This window comes from Acanthopagrus latus, chromosome 20 (genome assembly GCF_904848185.1).
Source record: "Acanthopagrus latus isolate v.2019 chromosome 20, fAcaLat1.1, whole genome shotgun sequence".
Lineage (NCBI taxonomy): Eukaryota > Metazoa > Chordata > Actinopteri > Spariformes > Sparidae > Acanthopagrus > Acanthopagrus latus.
The window spans coordinates 16,291,083-16,317,015 of NC_051058.1; the positions used below are offsets into that span (position 1 = coordinate 16,291,083).

General features: G+C 43.2%; 1 protein-coding gene across 1 annotated transcript; it reads left to right on the forward strand.

The window, feature by feature from the left end:
- Positions 1 to 20: 20 nt before the first annotated feature.
- On the forward strand, positions 21 to 25,933 carry LOC119009551 (phospholysine phosphohistidine inorganic pyrophosphate phosphatase). Its single transcript, XM_037080927.1, has 7 exons — positions 21 to 303; positions 562 to 749; positions 1,356 to 1,509; positions 1,614 to 1,677; positions 1,776 to 1,868; positions 5,001 to 5,092; positions 25,291 to 25,933. The coding sequence occupies exons 1-7, from the start codon at positions 173 to 175 to the stop codon at positions 25,382 to 25,384; spliced, it is 816 nt and encodes a 271-aa protein (XP_036936822.1). The 5' UTR covers positions 21 to 172; the 3' UTR covers positions 25,385 to 25,933.

The window sequence follows — 25,933 nt, forward strand, 5'->3', positions numbered from 1 at the left end:
TGGCTACGTCAGTGGACACGCCTCCATGTTGCAACTTCTTCCGAGCATTGCAGGATTCAATTGTGAGGGAAAAAAAAGAAAAAAAAGCACCCGGAAAGACACCATCATCATTATTGTCACCCATATATAATCACAGTCATAACTTATTAAACGGCCGCGCCGCTTCGTCATCATGGCCGACACGGGCTGGCCGGGCTGCGCGAGGAGCTTGAAGGGTGTCATCCTGGACATGTTCGGCGTGTTGTATGAAGGTGGAGAAGGCGACGGGACTGCCATTCCTGGCTCGATTGAAGCCGTGAGAAAGTAAGTGAATCATTTAATTGAAAGTTTTTTTGTTTGTTTGTTTGTTTTTTAGCCGCTTGCATGTTTAGCTTTCAAAGCCTACAGGGCAATAGTGCATGCACACGCTGCACTGTCATGGCAGCTCCTTAAAATGCTGTGTGTGCATGCACGATTAAGGCTGTGTGTGCACATTAGAACATGGTGACAGGTGTTTTCATATCAGTGTCTGTGTCCTGCTTCCTCAGTCTGACCTCCTGACCCCCCTCTCCTTGTTTACAGGCTGAAGGAGTCCGACCTGCAGCTGCGCTTCTGCACCAATGAGACGCAGGCGGCCAGAGAGGCGTTTGTGGCCAAGCTCCACAGGCTGGGCTTTGACATGTCCGTGTCTGAGGTCTTCCCCCCTGCTCCTGCAGCCGTGGCCGTCCTCAAAGAGAGGGGTTTACGACCTCACCTGCTGGTGTATGATGGTAATGCTGTGTAAACTGTTAAAAGAGTGCACCAAAAAAATGTTCAGACCGACAGTGTTTCTGGATTGCACCATCAGTAAAAAGGCTTTGGAGTTGTCCTTTAAGACAGGTCTATTAAGTATTTTTTAAAAATCTAGCATGTGAGGTATCTTCAAACTGTAGCCTGATTAAAATCCTGTGAATAGAACAAAATAAACAATGTGTTAGTTCATCTAACACTGCTCTCCGGCTGTTTGAGGTCTGAACTCGTCGCTTCCAACGAAAGACATAACTATTATAAAAGTAATTACAAATATACACTTTCACTGTTTTTTTTTTTAAAGCTGAATAATTTCTTAAAACGATGTTACACAAAACAGGAGGCAGTTCTCCGGTGCGACTTTGCTTTGGTAACATATTGTACTGATATGTTATTATTGTTGCTGTTGTTGTTATTGTTGTTGTTGTTATTATTATTATTATTATTATTATTATTATTGTTGTTGTTGTTATATAGTTTTTGGACAACAGTGTGGGTCAGATTTTGGCTATACAGATCTTGAATTTGTTTTCAATATGAAAAAGGACAGAATATCACCAGAGGTGACCTGTTTTGTTCTTCTGCAGCACTTCTGCCCGAGTTTGATGGTGTCGACAAGAACGACCCAAACTGTGTGGTGATCGGCGACGCAGCTGAAAAATTTTCCTACCAGAACCTGAACGAGGCGTTCAGGGTCCTTATTGACTTGGAGAAACCATTGCTGTTCTCTCTGGGCCAAGGGTAAGAGTATATCTACAACCAGCAGTCATTACTATTACTTGTATCCACGTAGAAAGCACAGTGTGTGACATAACACATTTGTTTTTGTTTTGATCTTTTTATAGGCGGTACTACAGTGACCCAGATGGCTTAAAACTAGATGTCGGGGTTTATATGAAGGCTCTTGAGGTACAGTGATTGCATCATTTGCACTGATATATTCATTCATAATTGATAACAGCACTTCCATTCATGTGAGCAGTTACTTACTATATTATTTGTTCCAGTATGCCTGTGATCTGAAGGCTGAAGTCATTGGAAAGCCATCCTCTGCGTTCTTCCAGAGTGTTCTCAATGACATGGGGCTTCAGCCACATGAGGTACGTGACAATTCAGGGCACTGTATGTATTGACTTCATTGATGTAGGCTAAAATCCTGAATGTGTAGCTTTCCTGTGAGGATGCTTCAACTGCATGCTTTGACTGACCAGAACAGTGACAAGACTGGGAAGGGAGTCATTGATCAGTTTGTGTATCACCATACGAGGAAGTTGTAGCGGCCACAATCCTTCTAGTGTGAAATAGTAAGCGTCTACGGTTGTGCAATTACATGGGAAAAAAATGTAATCCACCGCACAAATAGTTTAAGAATTAATTCAATTCACAGGAACTTACAGGCTGATTGCTAGAGAGGGGTAACGTGTCAGGATGTGAAGCGTTAACCAACCAAACACACAGTTTTTTGTTTTGTGACATTTTTACAACTCTCCCCACACGCCAACCAGAGATGTTAATCGGTCCAACAAATCCAGCTTTAACCGAGGTTAAAACGGTTCCCTGCCGTAAATAAAATTTTTCTGGGAAATGCTGGCAATAAAAACGCTACACTAATCTATTGAATGTGTGATTTGCAACTGATACAAAATGTGATTAATTACTCGGGGCAGCTCGGCAGCTCAGTTAGTGGAGCATGTGCACTGTGCACAGAGACTGAGTCCTCAGCAGGGAGGATTCAAGCTTGTGGCTGTTTACTAAGTGGGGCAAAAAGAGCGTGTCAACAGGTGAAAACTGACTATAAAAATATTCCTTGAGAATGCCTATAGGCTATAGGCTGCTGTACAAGCAGGTAGTAGGTTAGTTCTTATTTAAGCATGTTAATTCTACCTAATTCCGTCACATGGGATAAGGTCCTTATTTATAGACTTTTCCTCATCTGTTAAAATAGCCCACTACACTAAACACATTTGAATGTACTTTTTTTTCTTACATAATTTTACCATTAACATGGTTTCCTATTGGTGAGGAAAAGAGGATGGAAGCATATAGATGTAGATGCTACATTTCTGCAAATTATTTTGATTTTTACTTAATTTTACTATTATCAATCTATTGGAGTCATTTATATTGAGACTTACTTTATATTTGATGTCACACCAAAAACTTATACACATACTTAGGTGTATATCTCATCATGTATCATTGTATAATTTGTGTATTATTTTTAAAAAGTTTTGTTTTTGCCATATACCTCAATATTTTTTTACTGATATTGGTTATTAAAGTCAAATAATATATCAGCTCGCCAGACAGTCAATGTTAGCATCATTTTTTTGTCAGTTCAGTCACACAGGAAGTCTGCTTCAGCCAAGGCTGGGTTAGTTTCCCATCATAAGTTGCCATAGTAACTGAGCCTGAGCTACGTTTGGGGGGAAGGGTCAGTGCAAATCGATACAAAGTTGCCCTGAGTTATCATATTTATGTGAAGGGAGGTTTCTATCCTGATGGGAGTAGGTCTCTTCCGTCAAGCACAGGGTGTCACTGAATGGTTAGATGAGTTTGAAAATGACGTCATTCAAATACCACTGCCCTTGCAGTCACCAGATCTCACCCCAACTGCACACCTATGGGAGATTTTGGACCAATGTATTGCATCGCTATCATCAAAACAGCGCTACAGCACCACAGTATATGCTGAAGTGCTGAGCTGTTACTCCACACTCTCTTCCCACACCTGTAAATATACCTTATGTACCAGTTATTTGAACACCTCCTGGTTGATTTTATTTAACCACCAGCAGTTGGAACAGGAACATGTGTGTGTGTTTAATGTCCATCCTTGGTATGTGCTCATCTCAGTGTATCTGAGTCTAAAAGCTGAGCTCTGTCTCACTAAGCTTATCTATATTTGGACCTGGCAGTTGGCACTCTCAGAAAGCTTGGGTCATCTCGGCCCAAGCTTCCATCTATTCTCTGAATTTTCTTTTCTTGGGAGAGACATTGATATAGCCACAGCTACATCTGCTGCCCTTTCCGAAGCCTTCTGGATAGTAACCGAGGCTCTCATACAGAGACGTTGGTGCAAATGTACTCGCTGAGGCACTCGCTTCCAAATCAAAATGAAACAGCTCCCTTCCTGCAGGACAGTAATATTCCTTTCATTCTTTTGCCAAACTCTCTGCCACCTCAAGTGATATCAGTTATCATCCAACTCAGCTCTCGCCTTATTATCACAGTTTACTATTTTTCTAATGACGCTTCCTTTGTCTTCTGCCCATATTATGAATAATAAAACCGATGCATGACAATATCTGTGGATCAGTTCTTTCTCCTTGTAAATCAGAATTTGCACCAATCTGCCACAATGTCACAAAGGACTGACGGGTTAAGTGAACACCATGTCATTACAAGACAGTGTTCCGTTTGGAAACCTTGGGTCCTTCATGTGGATGCCACTTGACATGCACCGCCAATATAAACACCATTGGAGACCAAGTAAGCCCCCACCTATGGCAACGGCACTACTTGATGGCAGCTGGCCCCCCCAGCGGGACAATGCGGCCTGCCAAACTGACAACAAACATCTCAGTATTGGTCCAGGGACCATGACAAAGAGCTAAAGCCGTCAACATGGCCTCCAAATTTCCCAGATCCCAATCTGATTGAGCATCTGCCGGAGCAAGTCCAATCCCTGGAGGCCCCATCTCACGGCCCAAAGGACTCAAAGGACATGCTTCCAATACGCTGGTGCCAGACACCAGAGAACACACACAGCTTTGACGAATCTGAACCAATTCTGATCCACTTTGGGGCCTCAATGGATTGGACTTGTTCCGGCCTGTCCCTCTTACCCCTCTTTCGACTAAGGCAGTACAGTGTAGGTTCGGAGCAGTGCCTGTTCTCAAACCAGTTCTTCACGCTTCAACAGCCACAGATGTGCCTCACAGCCAGGACAACTGGTTCAAGAGCGACATCAACACTTTGCTGGCCTGTAGGCAAGCATACCCAGGTGCAACACTTGTGTAACAACAAGTACCTGGAGGTCAGTGGAGATGATTGCTGAGATTAAAAAAGAATCATTGAGAGAGGGGAGGGCCACGTGAAATGGATCCACCAAGTGCTGATGTTTATTAGCTAGGAAGGAGGAACCACAGGGAGTAACAACTGTCACTTGTAGAGAAATAAAGCTATTACACATTTCCCTCTTATCTATTCTTTGTCTCCCTCCCTTGCAGGTGCTGATGATTGGGGATGATCTGGTTAACGATGTAGGTGGGGCCCAACACTGTGGAATGAAAGGCGTACAAGTCAGGACCGGAAAATTCAGGTCAGTGATGTCCTGAAACCACAAACACTCCCACGGTGAACTGCGGTTGCCTTGACACAATCTGCTGAACTTGGACATTATTCATCATTGGCAACAGCTGTCCCTACTGGTTAGTCAAACTGTCCTTAAATGGTGCTAGTACGAGCCCTGCCGAAGTATCCTTGAGTGGAGCCTGTTCCCTGGCCTGATCTGTGCTTTTATGCCTGGAGGCAAAAAAATGGAAAGCTCGCTTCCTTACATGGCATCATAAAGTATCACATAAATCATCTATACATTTTGAGGCCAGGCTGATGGTTTTGTGAAGTCAGAAAACTATGCAACCTTTGGCCAAAAGAGGGCGCCCTAACACCAGCGCTGAGAGCCAAAGTTTCCTCCACAGCACACTGGCCTCCTGTGAGCAAACCACCTCTCCCCTCAGCCCTCCAGATTTGTTTATTTGATCGAGAATCCCCCTAAAAATAGCTTCATTCTCTCCACATGTTGAATGCTCGTCACCCAGGATTTATGATCCCCCAAATCTGGAGATTACTGGGGGCACCTCTCTCATGCTGTAATTACAGAAACATATGGCTGATTATTTTAGACACCATATGTGGTTGTTATGGGTGGAAGAAAAAGAAAAGAGGGACTGGCAGTAGGAGGGGACGCTTTTGTGGAACTACACATTAAATCACGTGTATGCTTTACATTATGATGAATGTTCAAAGTCATACGTTAACTATTGTTTTAATAGATTTTTCTGTATGTAATAGGATCTTAGCCATATGTTTAATATGCGTACTTTAGATATTTATGGCAACAGAGGAGGAATCCTGAACATTTACTATTTTACACTTGCGGTACTGTACTTTTTATTATGTTTTCCATACAGCACCAATTACTATGAAGCAGTAGTGGAACAACTACTCGGCTCTTTTGATTTGAAATACTACAAAGCATCATTAACTTCTTATGAAACATTCTACATTTAAATCCACACCATATGTCAATGACCTACATAAGCACAACAGACCATCTGTGAGAAGATAAGCTATTTTTATGTAGTTATTCTTATGCCTTCCCTGCAAAACAGCAATACTAATTTCATCATTGTCATATTGGTTATTCATCTTGCATAACCACGACTACATACTCCCCCTTATTGCATGCAGCCTGTAACAGCTGTGCTTAAAAAGAAAAATAGTGTAATCCACCTACTTGACACAATGCAGTGTGTTTACAGGTCTGGAGGAGTATTTATGCATGTGTGAGACAGAAGTAGTACAAGGCATTTTGCGGCTCCAGAGGAAGAAGATGTAATCTGATAAATTGCCTCCAGTGATCCTGCTCAATGGCTAAGTTGTATTGTGGGTAACTCAGGCACTAGGTTTTTTTTTAAAAAAGCATTTCAGTTCTGTAACACTGCTGGGACTCATGGTGGACTCAAGGAGTACTTCTGCCACTCAGTGCCTGTGGTGCATTGTGGGAACCGTAGGCTGGTTTAGCATTGCACATCATTAAATCAACTAATAGACAATTGATACAGCAGAACCAGAGATTTTGCCTTTTTCTATTCCTTGCATTCCTCTTATTTAAGAACCTAGTGCCTACATTACCCACAATGTTACTTCACCACTCAATGACATCACTGAAGGGTATTTTTCAGATTACATGTGGCTTCCTCTGGAGCCGCAAAAGGCTTTATACCCATTTTTTCACATATGGAAGTAGTACTAACCAAGACATGCTTTAATGTGCAAAATTGGTGGAGCTGCCCTTTAACTCGCTTCCAAAACAAACGCATGGATTAGCTAGATCAAAGATCTTTACCACAGGAGATGGTGGTGCTCATACCGCTTTTGTCCACAGGAAATTCATCAATATGACAGTTTCAAAGTACTCGCACAGCTGTGTAATTTCAGGTACAATAACGTGCAGAATATCGTATTATCTGAATTTATTGTAAGATGTAATTATCTAGTAACATTGGACGCTAAATATACAAGAGGTTTGTATTTCCCCTTTGAAATGTAGTGGAGTAGAAGTACAAAGTGCATATTTTCTATCAAGAACAGGGCTGAGCAGAAGAAAATAAGCGCAGGAGGTACAGGAGGTACATCAGACCTCCTTCCTGTTATTGTTACCACTTTAGATTACTCTGAAGAGCACCACGCTCGACGACCTGCCCCACTGCCGCAGCCTTGCATGCAGGCCTTCGGGTCATGTGACCAGAGAACGCTGAGTAATCTGCTTGAGCATCAGTCAGCTCTAATCCTGTGCTAAAAGCACCGTCACTCAATGTAAAACCTGTCCTCCATCTGCACAGAGTTATTCTTGTGTGCCTGACAGGGTGTGTGCTTCCTCTTTCATTGGTTCTTGTGCGTGTCGCTGGCATGTACGTGCACACATGTGTAACCTGTAAATATCTGTGCACGGTATGCAGCCGTGCGCAGTGTTTTCGGTCGCCGCATGTAAAGACCGAGAGACTTTTTTTCTAATCTAGAATCCATCTGGTTTTTGTGACTCAACAGTCTTTCTCACTTCAGCTCCAGTGTGCTGAGCAGTGTCTGATATACTCAACTAAACACAGGATAAACCGGATTAAATTATGTCACTGCTCATCCAGTGTGTTTTTTATTTGTGTGTGTGGGGGGGGGGGGGGGGGGGGAAGCAACTGGTTAGAATAAATAGGCTGTTTCCTGCAGAGGAACATATGTGGAATCAGTATTGTGTTACATGATGTGTTTTGTTTCAGCGGTGGTGGTCCAGATTTATGGACCGATGGAGCTACGGAAAAACATGTGCATCCACAGGCAATATAGTGAGTTCTTACACAAGTGGTTAACTAGTGTCACTAGGAGAGGACAGTAAAATGCAGTGTGCTATTTTTCGACACAAGATTACAAAGTCATTTGTACTGAACATAAAGAGCCTTTCAATATGAGATTCTGGTGAAAGAAGCCATGATGTTTTGAATTTATTGCTGCGTCGCCTGCTTTGAATAACTAATGCATCGTGTTTATGTTTGATTACCAACTGAAGACACTCATATTTGTATAACAGCCAGTAACGGGAAGTAACACTTCTGCCTCAAATTAGAATTTATGGCTTTAAAGCGAGCCGTCGTTTACTCATTTAACATAACGTCCGGGATGATTCACCGGACTGATTAAACCGTATACGTTCCCGCAGAACAAGAAGAGAAACAGTGACAGCGAACAGTGTTTCCGTGGGACTCGGAGAGAGGAGAGGACGTGAGATTTAACATTTTTCAGCCAAACAGGCGCAGTGAACCCAGGCTTGCTGGGAGCAGCTATAAACCCTCAGTCAGATCTGTGAAAACACAGCTGTTTCCAAGTCAACCAGATGCTGCGCAGGCCTCAGGCTCGGGGAAAAGACTGCTTCAAATACCCCAGGCTCTGGTGACAAGACAGGAAGGGGAAAAAGATACAAATCACAGGCAAATCTAATCACATCAGCTTATTTTAAAAAGCTTTTGACATACTGTTACTCAGCAGCGACAGCATGAGATCTTAAATTCGTTAAGCCTAATTTAGATCTGTCTGTATATTTTCACTGTCTGCTTTCTTATTTGCCTGGTGTTCACCGTCACATAATCTGCCTCAATTCTGTTGGAAAATGCTCATAATGCAACAGTGAGAGGGTTTCACATGTAACTGCTGCTCACTGTACCTTTTTCATATGATGCAGAGCACATGAATGTGCTTGTTATGTTATTCTGATGGCTCCTGCAGATTAAATTCAAGAACAGGGGCCAGGCAAAGTGGTATTCCAGTACCTACCAGCAATGGCTGCTGAAACTATAGGCATAATATAGGGGTATTTGTAATTGGGGTGTGCTATGCTTGCAGTGAACTTTCCCTCATTCTTAAATAATGAGCAAAAGTTAGCGCACTTCCCTCGGGGGAGCCGGAGAACCCTTTAATGTAGAGCAGGTTTAAAAAGAGGGGCCTGCACCGAAAAGTGGCTGGAAATTCGGCTGAGAGTAAGGAGATCCGACTGCTGATGTTAATCAGCTGGATGGGAACAATCTGCCAACACAGTGCAGTGCTCAGACCCCCTTCCCAGCCTTTTCAGCTCTGTCTTTATGCTAAGCTGTCACAGCATTATAAGCTGCAAATCAAATCCCAATACTTACATGCTGAATTCCGTCCATACCACAGAATAATGCTTGGACAGGTTCTGTGCCTCCTTTGCTATGTATTTCCTGATTTATCTTTATCCTTTGTTCACGATTTAATATGTAATATTCCCACATTAAATGTCTTTAAAAAAAAAAAAAACAACTAGACCATTGATGTTTATTTTTGTTGAGATGCATGTTTAAACTCAAAGAAATACATAATTTATTTCAAGGCAGCAGTGTGTTTTATTTGGTCGTCTGTCGGTTTAACTTCCGGGGAAATGCCAACATGACTAAAAATTACATCAAACATTAATACATTACTGTGAACATTTCTGCCTGAGTCGGATATATTTTCATAAGCAATGGCGTTTTTTAAGCAATATAAGATAACAACTGCCATGATGCCGCACTACTTCAGAACATCCTAAACTTTGGAAACCAGGAAATATAGTGTTGGACTGCTGTTTTACTTGATCATTTTGGATAATTCAGTTAAGAAGTCTTTTGTATAAAAATGCACTTGCAATGACCATAAATGCACCAGTGATATCTCACAAAGCTGATATGTCAAAGGTGCTGGCAAATAGTTCCTTTTTACACAACCACAGAGTATGGGCGGCATTCAATTGGAGTTGTGTTTCTCCCCACATGGCAAATGCTTAGCGTTAGCATTTGTTTGTCAGAGCACATTGCTAAGGTTGCTTAAATTGCTGCATTCATGCCACGCTGGCAGACCAGAAAGACTGAAAAAAAACCTCACATTATGCTGACAATGCACAGCAACTCCACTGCAAGCCTCATAGTCACAGAGTCAAGACAGTCACATCTTAGACGCTCGCACCTAGCTATGTGTCGAAAGTGTTTGCAAACAGTTGCCTAGCACTCGTGGAACAGCATTAGCATTCATTTGAGTCATGCCTCTGGCTGCCTGGCAAATGCAAATTCAATATTCACCTTCCTTTTAGGAAGCTGTGGCTTGGTTCTTCTTCAGCTCCCTGAAGGAGTATCAGGCTCTTTAGCTGTTAAACGTTCCGCTACGCTCAGCAGCTAGTCGCTAATTCTGCCTGCCATTTGGAACTCGGCACACCCTCTTTGTGGGTGCGTCACAGCAGGTGACCCCTTTCGCATTACACGTAGCCATCTGATCTGCCGTCAGTGTAAAATATTGATTAATGGATCTTGGAAAGAAGAAGAAGAAGTGTTTTATTGTTGTAGTTTTTGAAACAGTACATATAAACCAGTATCAGACGATGTAGAATGACACCCAGCCCTACACAACACTGTTTTAAGGGCCAACATTATCCTGTCCTTGTTTTTCTCAGTCCTGTGGCTCAGTCTTGTAAGTTGTCTGTTTTTTTTAAATAGTCATCTCTCACGGTCTGTGGCCTCGACCGGTCCTGTGTTCTTGTTTCTGTTCTCTTATCATCAAGGAACTGCGTCGGCACAGAGCTGTGTTGCTTTGAGGTTTTCATGAAAGCAGGTTCACAACATGCCGTTCTTTCATGCGCCATTTGTAAACCGGTTTAATTGCTCCCGCAAGCCGACACAATTACTTTCTGGACCACTCGGTGTTGGCAGTGCTGTCCGTCTCTGTGTATCCGTGACAATCAAAGAAGCTGGCTTTCAGGCTTTTGATTTGAACATACACCCTCGGTATTGACACTTGTAATTCTGCCGAGGAGAAAGCAGTGTAGTGTATGTGTCGGATACCAGCACAGTATTGATAGGTGTTTTGAGAGAGGGCCAGCGAGTGAGAGGAAGCCCTCGCTGGATTCCCGTTGCAGTCTGGCAGAGAGTGCACAGCAAACATTTTCACACAGCAGCAACCAACTCCAAAATGGTTTACATTGTAAACCTCTCCCTGTGGCCAACACTTGACTGCTAATGTGAGTGTTGGGAAACTGTTTTCCAAGCAGGCCTGAGCCAGATTAAACGTCTCCAGAGAGACTCAGTCCCTGATGATAGAAACTATGAGCTAGTTTGCCGAAACCGCACCCTAGTTCGTGCCCTTTCTGTCTGTGGCCGTCACTGAGGGACACTAACAGGAAGCGAGCATTGCAGGGGGGTTAGTAGCCATGTGATTACCATGCAGATTACTTTTCCTTCAGTTTTTGTTTTTTTTTTTTAAAGATTTTATGTGCTGTGTGTAGGTTTCACTGATACTCTAAGCTCAGACAATATAGAAAGCCAAACATGCCTATCTTAGCATGTTTGTTAATACCAAATGTGCTAACGTTGGCATGCTTATTGGAGAACATGCTCACATGCTAAATGTTGTCAATTCTCCATTCATTCTATGTTTGTCCTCCACTACTAGCAATGTAGCAGTAGCACCAGGGGAATGTAGCCGAAGCTTAAATTAGCAATGTTAATGTTATTTTAGTTGTGCATTTACAAGTGGAACCAAAGACGAATAAACAATAGCTCCAGTATATATACTAGCCGTTTTGCTAGTAGTTTACTGACACCTAGTTTCGCTAATTTGAAGATGGTCTACTTTAGCACAAATTCTAATTTCTCCGACTTGAAATTACAAATAAGAAGCTTACTTGTACTTAGCTGAACTTACTCAACAGTTTTCCTACTAATGTTGTTAAAATCAGGGATTAAGAATGCAAAGAGATTGTGGCTTTGGGATGTTAGCCTTCAAATGCTGGCATGTATGATGCAAAACATTCAGTTGAAAGCACAGGGAGGTTGTTGAAATCACAGTCCAGAACAATACAATGGGAAAGTCGCTTTTTGGGTGTTAGCCTTCAATTGTTAGCATTTAGCTCAAAGATTAGCTATGTTGGATAAATAACAGCCTAGCCTGACTGAAAATATCTAATAATGTCTTTAAATGACTACTGTGCAGAGGTCAAACAACAACAACATGATAACAAAGTGGCCTAAATGTCACAAACGTATCTTTTTTAGATTACACCTCACTATGTGTCAGGCTCGAAAAGGATGTATTTTCCCTACTCAACATGGAGTGGCTACCATGCTTAAAGAATTTCACTGTCAATTGGGTCATTTTAGTCTGCCGTGAACTGTGAAGCATGCAGTGTAAATTATAACGTTAGCACTCACCTTATCAACAAAGCTGTTATACTCGTGCAAAAACACATAAAAGCACACGTGCGGTATCATGCACTAAAGCAACATCAGTTAGATCACACAGTTCTCACCAGATGGTCGGTATGCAAATATTCATAGCTATCACTGTAACTGCTACTCCTGCAATCAGCTTTATAATAACCAGCAGGTCTGAGCTAGATGTGGAATGAGAGTCAAAAGGATTTGGTTGGATGCCATAGTGAAGTCGTCTAAGGTGTTATCTGTTCTCCCAAAGCTTTTAACAACTTGAGACAAACTTCTATCTTAGAGTCTCATGGCAGAGGCGAACTTCCCCATCTATCCCCATCGATCCAGTTTGGGTCAAGTCCAGAGAAATAAATCTCTAGTGCCCAGCAATGGGCAGAGTCTCTCTTTCAAAGCCACCCAGACTGAGCTGACTGGGTGAGGCACACAACCTGTGATTAGTGGGGGATATCCAGAGCAGATTTCCACTGGTCTTCGTAATAAACTCATGCAAATAAAGCCATTATCAGTGCAGCGAATAGAAGGAAGGACTGCTCATTAGGAAAGCAAATGGCCCATCAGCCTGAGCAAACAGAGTGCAAGAGAGAGGTACAGCTCCCACAGCATAAAGATCTGAAGTCTCAGCTTAATGTAACACAGTGTTCAGGATTTGTGTCATAAATCTGTAATTGCTAGCACAATATTGTAAAATAGTACATTTTCCACAAGTTTACTCTGACCTGTCAATCTGTCAAAAGCTTGAATGGATGCTTCTGAAAGCTACACATTAATCATCTGCTGGGATTGGAATGGTTTTCTAGTCAAATCTAGGGTACATTGTTACTTTAACAAAATTTCTACTAGACAGGAAATCAGACTGCAACACAGATATGAATTTAAACTCCTTCTGGAGGTTTTTAATTTCAAAATTGAGCCTGGAATTGTTTTCCCAAAAAATATCTGGAATAAACTGAGGGCATTAAGCATTTAAATCATTTGGTATATGCTGTTGAAATTGGTTATAACCTAACCCTAGGAGGTAACCCTTTGCCCATTTTGTTGGTTGGTTGCTTGGTCAGTTCTGTGGTTGCTTGGTTGGTTTTGTGGTTGCTTGGTTGGTTGGTTTGTTGGTCGGTTGATTAGTTGGTTGGCCAGCAGGGAGCACAAAAACTACCGAACAAGTTCCACAAAACTTTGGAGGATGGGGCATGGCCAAGAATAGACCCCATTAACTTATGGTGTTGATGTGGATAAAGATAAGATCCAGGAATTTAAGTGCTGTATCGTAGGCAACTGGACATGTTCCAGTTTCTTGAAGACGTTTCACTTCTGATCCAACAGGCTTCTTCAGTTCTGAACTACAATACAACACTAATTGCCATGACCTGGAGTACTCTCAGTGAATAATGCATGGATCCTAGAAAAATATCTGTGCCTTATTTAAGTGGGTACAAAAGGGGATTGTGGCGCCTTGGCAAAGGTATGCGCTCTACCAACTGTCTGTTTTTATTCTCTATTCCAGTTTCCTCTTTATACATTGTGGTGTTAGTTTACCTGTCTTGTTTGTACTAACACTGTTTACAACATGTAAAGCATCCAGGGTTTTTTTGTTTTTTGTTGTGCACACAGGGCACTTATGCAAACGAGGGTTAACAATCCTCCACCCTGAATAAACACACAGGTTGAATGACTGATGAGTGAAAGGGTTCATGGAAAAGTGTGAACATTCCACTCTATTATGTGTATGTGTCTACAGAAAGGCGATGCCCCCCGACCCTCTGACATAAACAACCCATCGGATCTTCTTTCCCGTGAATCAAACAGACACTACAGTGAGCATGGCGCGGCAGTGTTGGGTTTATAGATGGGCCTCGTTCTTTTGCGGATCTGTGACACTGAACCTTGACAGCTCGACCGTGCAGGCATGGCTGTGGTTGCAGCTTAAGCTCCTTTTATAAATGGAGTGCTGCCCCTGGGACGGCTCTCAGGTACATACTGTATTTCAGCCTAGCTTATCTTTCAAGTCCTCCCCTGGTGTCCTACAGCCTCACTTGCTATGATAATGCATGGGGTGGTGGCAGTGGTTTCAAGTGTGTGTGTCTGTCAAGACGGTCCTTACGATACTTCAAGGCCTTGACTGTGTCACAGAGACGATTATGACATCTCCTTTCACCCGTCATAATGCTTTTGATTGTCTTGTTTGGAGAACTGGATTCAAGAGCAGATTAAACTTGGGTTGCACTTTCTCTGTTCTCTCGCTCTGTCTTGACCTTTGCGAAATGTTCTTCTTTAAAGACAAGAGTGCTGCCGTTTTACAGTGTCTAGCACACCAGCGCAGTCCCACGCCCTGTCCCGCTGACCTCTGTTAGTGCACAAGTTTTGTCTGCGTGGGGAAGGAAGTGAAGTTATCTCATTTTGCATTTCTCCACTGAGGCTGTTGGCCGCGAGATTAAAAAGCTTGTCAACCCGACAGCTACAGTAATTCCGAATGTGTCACTGCAGTCTGTTTGCCTCCGCGCCATCGCAGCGACCCTTGATGCTGAATCCAGTGAATTATAATATGTGCACAATATGGCCTTTGAACTGAGGTGGAATCCGCATGGGGCCCTCTTTTGTGTCCAAGTCCCCCCGGACCATCAGAGGAACTGAAATCAAGAGCTTTGCGACCCGTTGGGTTTTTGTTTGTTCTGTGGCAAACAGGCAGATTGAGTCAACAGTGCGCATGGTTTGTTGCAGCTCCCATGAAAACCACTGTTGGCCCAGAGCAACAGAGACAGTGTATACAATATCATCTATGTGTATAAATCTAATGTCACAGTAGCATACAGTATCTTGCAGTTTGCACTCAGCCACCCCTGATTCGACCCTCGCTTCAGTCTCGTCCACTGATCTCCGACCAGCCTCTCACTTCTCTCCCTGCATCTGCTCTGTCAGTCAGCGGCAGGGCCCTTTGGCAGGATATTTGAATGGCAAAATAGGAAAATACATGTTGCATAAGGTTTCTATTTCCACTGCTGGATTTCCCTTCTTTTTAACAGATAACACATGAAAGCTGGCTTTTGTTTGTTGGATCTCTCTCCCTGGCTGCACGCTCCCACCTTATCCTTTCTTTTTCCAGAGGTTGGTGGGTTATTTTCCTTAGCTGTACCTCCGGATTGCAGAAGTTGACATGTTTCACAAATAAATAGACAAAAATTAAGAAATGCCTCCTTTAATTTGCTATATTATTATAACCATATAGGCATATAGGATTATCGGGTTCTGTGTGTAAGAACAGCATTTACCACAATTTCATACAGTCCCACCTCTAATAAACTTAGAGCTAAGCTATCATCTCATTCCTGTGGATTGGAATCAGCAGCATTGTAGGGAATGTAAACATAATCAATTCTGGGAGTGTTTTCCCCAGCCAGCCAGCCAGCCAGCCAGCACTCAGTTCTTGGCTCCAGACTCAACACCTCTCTGTCTTATTTCTCTGTCTCTCTGTTCTTAAGTAATATTTCTATGCCTCTACTAGGATATTCCACAGTAAACAAGTCAGAGTTTTTTTTGGGTTTGGTGCTTGCTTGCTTTCTTTCTCCTGCTGACAGAGGATGGAAGCAATACAAGGCTCTGGATTAATTTTTCAATCTGGTTACACTGGTAACAGCAGGTGGTTGCACCGGCATGTAACTTTATGACAAAAATTACAGTTAATTTATTAACACATGTGATAAGAAGAAAGGTGCAAATACATGCTTTTCTTCACTTAACTCACACGCAACAGCAAATTGTAATAATCTCTACTGTTTAAAAACTAAATGTCTAAATTTTAAGCACACCGGTGCAACTAATGAAAATTCAAGGTCACACTCGACAGATTTTTGGGTGCGTGTGCAACCAAAATAGTAACACCCTTGAGCCCGGCAACAGTTGCGATGGAATCCAATGGTGACCAAGCCTCGTGGCACAGAGTCCAAAATATCAATAGAAACTTCTGCAGCATAATCCACTTTCCCAAAGTCCATCTGTGTGGTCAGCATTTTCCAAACACTCTGCCAGAATATGGCTAAACAAAGCCATATTGACCCACATTTAGCCAAATATGGTTAAAAACAGCCATATTTATCCATTTGGTTTGTTGCTCGCATGGATAGCAATCAGGATTTACTGTCAGAGGTGAACATTGTCCAACATAAACAGTTAATATTGACAGCAACAGAAACTTTATTTTACAGTAATTGGGCAAAACTATGAGCATCGGGGATAAAAGCTACCACCAAAATGGAGAAATGAACCTTGATCGATAAAGATTGCTGTCATTCACAATAGAGCAAACTACGAGATCAGTAAATACAAAAGGATGTTGGTGGTTTTAGGTCAGTGTGATCACATAAAAAGCTCAAAGTGGAATAGAAAGGTTAAAGCCAGACTCATTCCCACCTAATTCTACAACAGTTTGATCTATGTTTTGAACTCTCTGTTTGGATCAGGTCAGAACGTAACAGGGCGTCGCACATTAATTACTGACTCTAGATGGATGCGACAGTAGCCGCACAAAGACGTCAAAGAGCTCCGTGGCTCTCCGCTGGGCGCCCGAGCCTGGCCCTACCATCCCTCACCACCCCGGAGTGACGGCTTCCTCTGCCTGCGGGCTCCTCTAAAGCCTGCCGTGCGTTATAAGTCAATGAGATATTAATAATTAACCTGAGCTTTTTTCACAGTGAGACTAGACTCCCACAGCGAGACAAAGGAGCCGGCCAGGCCTTGGCCACTGAGCCCCTCGACGGTACTTTTCCACCCCTGAGAGGCAGAAAGAGAGCGAAAGAAAAGGAGCGAGAGTGGGAGAGAATCGGAGAGCTAAAGCCCACAGATGGCAGGCTGAAACATAGCACTGCCTCTTAAATACATGAACACAGGCCCTTAGTCGTTTCAATGGGGATCCAATCCCTCTTGCAATTACCAATGGACAGGCTGCTTGGCTTGGGGGGGACTTGGGCCCTTGCCTGGTTTTCTGCTGGAGCCATTTTTTTTTCTTTCTCTTAAAGGTTTGTGTGTGTACGTGTTTGTGTGGCTGCACATGTGTGTGAGCAATTTCTGAACCAGAAGCAGGTGACTCAGCAGTCCCTCGCCGCTTACAAAACACTCCTGCATGGTGAGATACAGACACACACGCACAAACAAACGCTCAGCAAGTCATCAGCAGCGCCGCTAATAATAACACGCCGATGAAAAGAGTGCGGTGGTTAGATCTGGGTCACATGAATCGCCGCATATTGAGCACGACACCGACAGGACAGCTGGGAAATGGCAAAGGGAGTTTAATTTTAGTACCCTTACCCAAAAAGTGTGCTCATAAAATGAAACGTTTAAACTCTGATGATTTTTTTACAGTTAATTCACTTTAAAGTGTTTATGCATGCGACACCATGAGGATGTTCCCGAAACTTTTTGAAGCTTACTGCAAGATTCCACGGCGAATAGCTCTGAAAAATGGATCAAAAACGATGTAGCAGAAGCGGATTTTTTTTTTTTCTTTCCATGCATTCTTTTTCCTTGTCACAATCTGGTGCCTGCATTACCCACAATGCAACTCGATCACCGTCAGATTCAGAGGATTCTTTTGTGTGGTGCTAGTAGCAGCTAACATAGCCTCGAGTGGCTAACCACAACCAGAGATGTCAAGTGAGCTCAATAATTCTGGCATGCTCGCTTCTTTTCGGCTCCGCATTCCCACATTTTTTTTTTTGTCACATTGACTTTCAAATTTCACGCAGCTGCCTCTGGAGTTATAAAACAACAATCTTCACATATGCAGAAGTATTTCCCCCAGAGACCTGTAAACAGACTTTGATGTGTCAAATTGTTACCAAATTGGGGGAAGTTCCCTTTAAGGGTTGCCCATTGTAATCTGCGGGTAGTACACTAATAACGCCCTGCCGCAGAGGAGCCATGGTGAGTGCCAGAGATCAGCAGACTCTCGAAACCTGTTCAGTTATCCATCACAGTGAACATCAAAGAATAACTGTACCCGGGGAAAAAAAATCCCACATGCATTGTCAGCGTTTGGTAACTACATGTTCCTTCTGAGATCTGTGTGGGCTCAAGAATGAGAGCTCACACCTGACCCCACCCAGATGTGATTTTGGATGCGATCAGACTGATACATTTCAGTGCATGGAGTAGATCTAGTGTGAAGTTACTCTTTTAAAGGACCACACCAGCGGTTTCATATGTTTTATAGGAGCCAGTGGTTTCTGTTCCTTAGTGTTGTTTTGCTTCATCTATCAGCAGAAACTCTTGAAACTTGCTCGGGCAGCACTACAATCCATCTCGGTCGACGTCGAATCTGCATTTATTTTTCTTTCCCTGAGTTACCTCGTGGTAACAAGATAATGAAGTGCAGACTTTCCAAATAAGACTTTCGCCCGCACTGCATTAACACCGCCAATAGTGGAAACAAATTGGTTTCGTGGACTTGATGTTCACCCTGACATCTAGAGCAGCGATTAGCAGCTCGGATTACGTGACCCTCGGGGGGGCTAATGTGCATTTCCCTGTCGGTGCGTGAAAAGCTCAACTAATTAACTCGGCTGAAGTCAGCAAAGATTGAGATTTGATTAAAAGATACAATCCTCCTATTTCTTTAAGGATCAAAATAATCGGACAAACAAGATTAACAAATGTTGCAATGCTGCTTTTTTGTTTAATTAACAATAATCAGTAATTTTTATGGTTGAAATGTCCAGCTATTGCCATTCCAGGTAGCTGTAGCACAAGTACAATTGGCCATAACAACCTATAGATTGTATGACAACCAATTGATAATGTTATCTAACATCTAGTTTTGTATCTATTCATGAGAACATAGTTGGGAAATGATGGGTGTTGCCGATGACGGGCGTTCTCCGCTTATCTGATCGGGCCAGCAGCCTATGGGAACGACTGATCCTGAGGGTGTTTCAAGAGACTGGTACTTGATGTCATACATGGAGACACAATGCAAATGGTTGCCTCAAGACTGAACAAATACTTTAAAAAAAATCTGATCCACCGTATAATGTATGCATTTGTAGTTAAGGAGAAAAACCTGCAAAAACGGCAGCCAGGTCTGTTCAGTGTCTTTGAGACTGAAAGTGAAGGTTTATGGTTTTACATCCTGTTCGTTTGTGGTTGGGAAGGACAAAAAAGTTTCCAGTGCGTGGTTTTGACAGTTCAGGATATTTTCTCTCTCTCTCTCTTTCTCTATCTCTTGCTCTCTCACACATACTCACGTTTTCTTTCTCCAGAGAGCTACAGGATGAAAAAAATATATATAAATTCAAGTGGCTCTTCATGCTTTGAAACGAGGGAATCCCCTTTTTGTTTCCTGCTCGACTGGAAAGAACCGTTAAAGTGTGAAAGCCATACCGCAGCTGTTTGCCGATCATGACTCAACATAATAAAGCTTTTAGTTTGTCTTTTTTTTTGTATAGTGAAGTGATAACGGCTGCTGCGCGGCCGCAAAACTCGGCAGAGGATGCAAAGGGCTTCGAGCTTAGCATCTGTCATTTCTGTTGTCATAACATGCACGTAACATGGTGGTTTCCCAAGTTCAGTTGATCTGTTGTTTCACAAGAGGCTGCAGCTGTATTATTTCAACGGGAGTTATCAGTTTCTCGTTGCGGTTCTGTAAATATCAGGTAAAAAGAGGAAAGAAGAAGGGGGAATGGTGCAGCTGGACTGGAGGATGATGATGATGATGATGATGATGACAAAACCAGGTTGGAACATCTCCACCGGCCGGAGTTGTCGCCTCTTTTGAGGGATCCTGATACGCCATCAATCTCTCCTGTGACCTTTTTATTTCTAACGGGGCCAGTCAAACGGCGATCGCGTTCTCACCCTCAAGGCCGAAAAAACTCCTTGCAAGTCGCCGAGCAGCAGAAAACACAGGCAATTACAAACCTCCCCTTTCCCCCCCGCCGGGTGAGAACGCTTTGTCTCGTGTTAGTATCTTGTGTCACCCACAAGGGCTTGGCTGAACATAAAGGCTATACTTATCGTCAGGCCGTGTACTCCTCCGGGTTATGGTTATGTAGTCTGCTTCAGTGTGAGAAAAAAAAAAAAAAACAGGGCCGTGTTTTGGCTGAGGGTGCACTCACTATTCTGGAATGAAAAACGCACTTACTCTACTCAATGAACTGACTCGAGGGATTTTCCATCTCTCGCTTGCAGGCTGAATTTTTATTTTCCCCGTGCAGCGTTGTCATAGCTCTCGTAGATGTGATTCCTCTGTGCAAAGCCAGGTGACGGCACACATTCCAAAACACTTGTAGCCCATGGGATTTTAAACAGAGGAAACAACAATTCTTTAAACTTATCCGTGTCATATCTATGTTGGTTAGCTACCATTTTGTTCCCCTTTTGTGTTGCAGTCTGTAAGCTGTCCTGTATGATTTTGCTTTTATTTACACCAGTGAAGCTGCAATTTTTGTTTGAGGCAGCAGTCATCTTGTTTTCAGACCTCTAAGCCTTAATTACCAGACCTCTTTCATTGCTATAGATGCTAACTTCAGTCTCATGGGAATCATCTTTGTACCTGTTTTAGACATTTTAAAGGTCAGCTATTGTAGAAAGTGACTTGTGAGCATCTGTCTATGAGCTGCTGTATATAAAAACTTCTAACTCATAACATTCAGAGAAACACACAGTGCACAATGAGAAACCAGCTGTCAGGACTTCCTTAAGGTTGTGGTGTCACAGCTTTGGTTCCCAAAAACCCTGGCTGAGCTGATGCAGAAACACAGTGGGTGGAGACTGCTCAGGCATGTGTTAGCTAACCAATCAGAGCAGGCTATGCTTTTTAGGGGTGGGGCCTTAAAGAAACGAGCGTTGAGTCAGAGGGTGAACAGAGGTGCTGCAGCAATGGACAGTATGAGAAGAATAATAGTGTATTTTTGGTGTCTACCTCAAAATGTTTACATATTATAATATTCAAAAAACAAGTATAAACCTGCCAACAAGCTTAATATGGGACCTTTATGTTGTTAGTTATAAGCTGGAAGCATAGAACAATTGTCTAAAATTATCAACATAATGCGAATAAAGAGCAGTATTGACATTATGTTGTCACCTGGTCCGAAGCTACTGTGCTGCCACCTTCCTGACCCCCCAGCTCCCAGTTTGAACCACTAGATGCACAGCATCAGCAACTGTGCTAACTAGCTATGGGTAGCTTCCTCCTCCTGTTTGTTTTGAGTGTGAATTTGACAGGTGGCCAATTCTTACAAATTGCACCTTTAAAGTTTCATGAAAAAAAACATTTAACATTTCTGCTGAAATCCAGTGTCTGTTTTCAGACAGGTTTCCCCCAAATGACTCTGCATGCCTCTGGACCAAAACATCACAGTGATAGTCATGTTCTGTTGGCTCAGGTTGAACTTTTCATCTCTCCCCTCACCTATCCCTTATCTGCTTTATCTGCACTGTGTCAAGCCAAATGCACACTCAGCAAAGGTGAAGAGGTAAGCAGAGAAGTGTAAATCGAAGTCAGGCGTGTGTGACAGTTTTGCTTCCTTCTGCGCACACGTGAGTCTCTTTGTGTACAGTGTTAAGCATTAACCGATGGGACGCCTGCCAAGCCTTTCACCCATGGTCAGCTACCCTGACAAACCCCCCTTGTCTTTATTTCTGTATCATACCTCATCTTTCTCTCCGCGTTCGACGCACAGCTGACTTTCACACACAAGCACACTCGCTGTATGAGTCATTCGTCTCCACTTTCATTTCATGGAGGCACGGCCTGTCCTTATAAAAGTGTATCTCTTGAGTTTTATAGAGCAGAGTATCGTGTTACATTTCTATCCATATGACACTCGTAAGACGCTATAATGTTATACTGCCTGAGTAACACCCACACGACACCCACGTTCTCGTGTCCAGCCTGCACAACTGTTTAATCCACTGTCATGTCATAGCTGTTGTAGGGGATTAGAGGCGCACAAGCACGTACCTATGTTTGCTGTGAGCTTTCAGTGATGTTTTGTGAAGCTTCACTTGACTTTCCATCATTGTGGGGGTGAGGAGATAATGACTGAATCTTCCTCATATTTTAGAAGCTTCAACCAAAATGTTTTTTGGTATTCTGGTTGACAACTAACGACAACTAATTGTTTGATCACAGCCTAAATCTGTCCCCAAATTAATCTTCTCTATTTCTTTGCCCACGTGCCCCAAACCTCAGCTTTTCAGCATGACGGCAGCCATGTAGAACTGAATTCTTGGCTGCTACCCATCTCCTTCCTCATGGCTGATCTCATCCCTACATGAAGGCCGCGCTGTCCAAACTCAGGGACCGAACCTCTTTTCACGTGTATTGATATTGCATTGACCTGAAGGACACGCAGCAAGCGGCAGATTACCTCATTGGTAACACTAGCTGCATTGTGCTGAATTTTGCATGGTCACATTGACCTGGTTACTCCTTCATTATTCATGGCAATGGAAGGAACACAGCAAAATGAATACACAGACGCATGCATGCATGCGTATCTGAGAGGCGGAGGCCACGGGAAATTTTAAAAAGGAGCGTCAGGTTGGAGAGACAGTGTGGTCGATGCTGTTGGCTTCGCTGCTTGAAACATTAGAGCCATGTGACCAAGTTGCTTGTGTGTTCGTGCCCCTGTGTGCGTGTGTGAACTCAATCAGTCCTCGGGGCAGAAAAGGGTGTGGGAGTAATCCAGCACAGGAGACATAACACCCAGACCATTAGCGAACCAGCTCACATAACCCAAGCACTAGTGGCTGACAGACATGCGTAAACACATGGCACCGCTTCTCTGCATTCACCGCAGCTTCAGTATTCAACACCTCTCCTCACCCACCCATCCCCACCGGCCTCTTCTGTCTGATGCTACACTTGGGCGGCCCACAAATATTTGCCATGGTCCTCCGCAAGCTCTCAGAGGGCAGGATTAATGGCGGTGTGTGCCGCACACCCCGGGCCAGACAAAGCCTCCCCATCTGGAGCTCCAACCCGTGACTGGGGAACAGAGGCAGCACACAGAGCCTGGTCAAGGCAGCCTGGGGAGAGGGGGGGACTATAGGCACCACTTCATAAATGAGCAGGAGACCTGGGCAGTCCTGCAGATGAATGAAGGGGGTGTTTCTGTCTTTTGATGTGATGGGGAGGAAAAGGGTCCTGCATGCATGCCGGCGCAGGTCTGGTGCCACGCCAAATGGATCACATTTCCCCTACCAGCTGATTAAACAGCCATATCTGCATCCTTCACTGGGCCCTGAGCCAAACAACGGCAGCAGCCAGGAGGGGGATAGGAAAAGCTGCCCCATGCCTCCTACAGATTTTCAGCTATTTAGGAAACCAGACGGAGACGTTTTCGGCCTATGACCTTGGTCTTTAGTCATTTTTCCATGAATAGGAGTTCACATGATACTGTATACTTGTAAAACTTGTAAAGCATCAGTCTCCAATGAACCAATCCCTAATAAATAGATTATTATAGCACACAGGATGCCTTGGGCCCCTTTTTATAAAGAAGCCATGTCTGGTGGTTACGCTATGTCAGTTGTATGTCTATGCGCTGTTTTTCTCCCTTTCTAAGATCACTGAAATAATTTAGAGGGCCAAAGAGGTAAAGCTTTACACCATTAGACAAGGAACAAGATGCAGAATGTACAACCTGCTAACATGCTGACAATGCTGACCAGTTTAGTTGGTTTAATCTTTACCATGCTAACCGTCTTAGTTCCGCATGTTAGCATACTAACATTTGTTTCCTTGAGGCTGGTGGGAATGTCATAACCTTTACATGGTCTGGTCATAAAGCAAAATATAAGACCTATAGAAATGTTAACCTGATGACGGTGTTACATGAGAAGTCAGGGGATCACCAAAGTTATTGCAATTCATCCTGAGGGGGACATGAATGTCAAATAGTCTTCTTTTTTCCATTCCACTCAAAACTTGAAATGTCAACATCATGGTGGCCCAAAGGAAAAACTCAGAATCACCAAAATCACTGGGTATCATCTGGGAACCATGATTGTGCATACAAAACTGTAGGCCAATCCATCCTGTAGATGTTGAGATATTTTACTGGACAAGGATAAACGCTGACCTGCTTGTGGTGTTGGATGAATAGTCAGGGGATCACTAAAGTCATTAGGGTTCATCCTCTGGGCACCATGAATATCAGTTCTAAATTTCCTTGTAATCTATCCAAGTTTTTGGTGACATTTCACTCAAAACTTAAGATGCCAACTTCATGGTGGCACTAGGGAAAAAGTCAGAGGAACAAACAACAAAATCGCTATGATATATCATCTGGCAACCCTGAATATTAATAGAAAATTGTGGAACTATCCATCCAGTAGATGTTGAGATACTGGATGAGGGAGAACTTTGTCCTGCTTGTGATGTAAAATGAAAAGTCAGCCAGTTGTTAGGGTTCATCCTCTGAGCACCATGAATATCAGTGCTAAATATACAACCTTATCTTGTAAATGAAATTGAGTGGTTTCTTTGGCTGCAGTTCTCATGACAGACCCTCACTTGGTCTGTTTTTAGTTGCCTTCAGATATATAGAAAGGTCTGGAACATTGTGTGACTGCTGGTGATAGAGATAGAAAACATGCACCACCCTGCTAGGGCTTTTGGCAAGCAGCTGCATAGACACCTCTAAGTGTGAAGAAATCAACACAGCAACAGATTTACTGAAAACTCTTGATTTTAATTACCTTGTTGGATCATAAGTAAGCTCTTATGATAATTCTGAGAGGACACAGATCCTTTTTTTAACATAATTTTATTCCCCTAAAGCTATAGAACACCCATTTGAAAAGATTCTGCTTGTACAAGCTTTGTCCTTCCTGAATCTTCCACCGTGTTCTGCTCTGTTCCAGTTCATGGTTGCAGTATTGTTAATGTGACTGATAGCATCAAACTGCTCGTCCTTCTTGTTTGTTCCTGTTTTCCTCCCATGCTGCGTCTCTTTAAGCGCGTGCTGTCTGCATCTCCTTCTCTCAGGCCCAGCGACGAGAGGCACCCAACAGTGACGGCCGACGGCACTGTGGACGACCTGGCCCAGGCTGTGGACATGATCCTCAGTCAGAGGCGCTGAGCACAAGGCAGCGGACGCTGGCAACACTCCACTTTATGTGACCCCAGGTGACACAGGCTGGTGGCCAGTAGTATTTTTACATAGCTAAGCGTTGTTTTCCAGTGAAGGGTGTACTGTATTGAGCTAATTCAAGTAACACAACTGAAATAACATCCAAATATCCTGAAACTGACATGCATGGGAAACACCCACCCATCTGGTGCTCCACACAGCGTCAGACAAACTAGAGTGGAACGTCTTACCATGACCCAGGTCGACAAGAGTCGGTCTTGAACACTGTAGAACTGCACTCTGCATTTGTCAGTACATGATTGCCATAGATAAGATACCTCAACTTGACATGAATGTGCCTGTTACCAGCTGCTGACTGGCGGTTAGAAGATAAAGAAGTAATACAGTGTGTTCAGAGTGCCTGCTGGGGTTACACTGTCAAGTGTTTGCAGAGACACTAAGCAAGGAGACAGTTTGTAGTCAAACTAGAAATGCACTGTTGTAATGTAGCTGTACTGTGTTTTTAATACATTAAATGTATCACATTGTAGTAAGAGA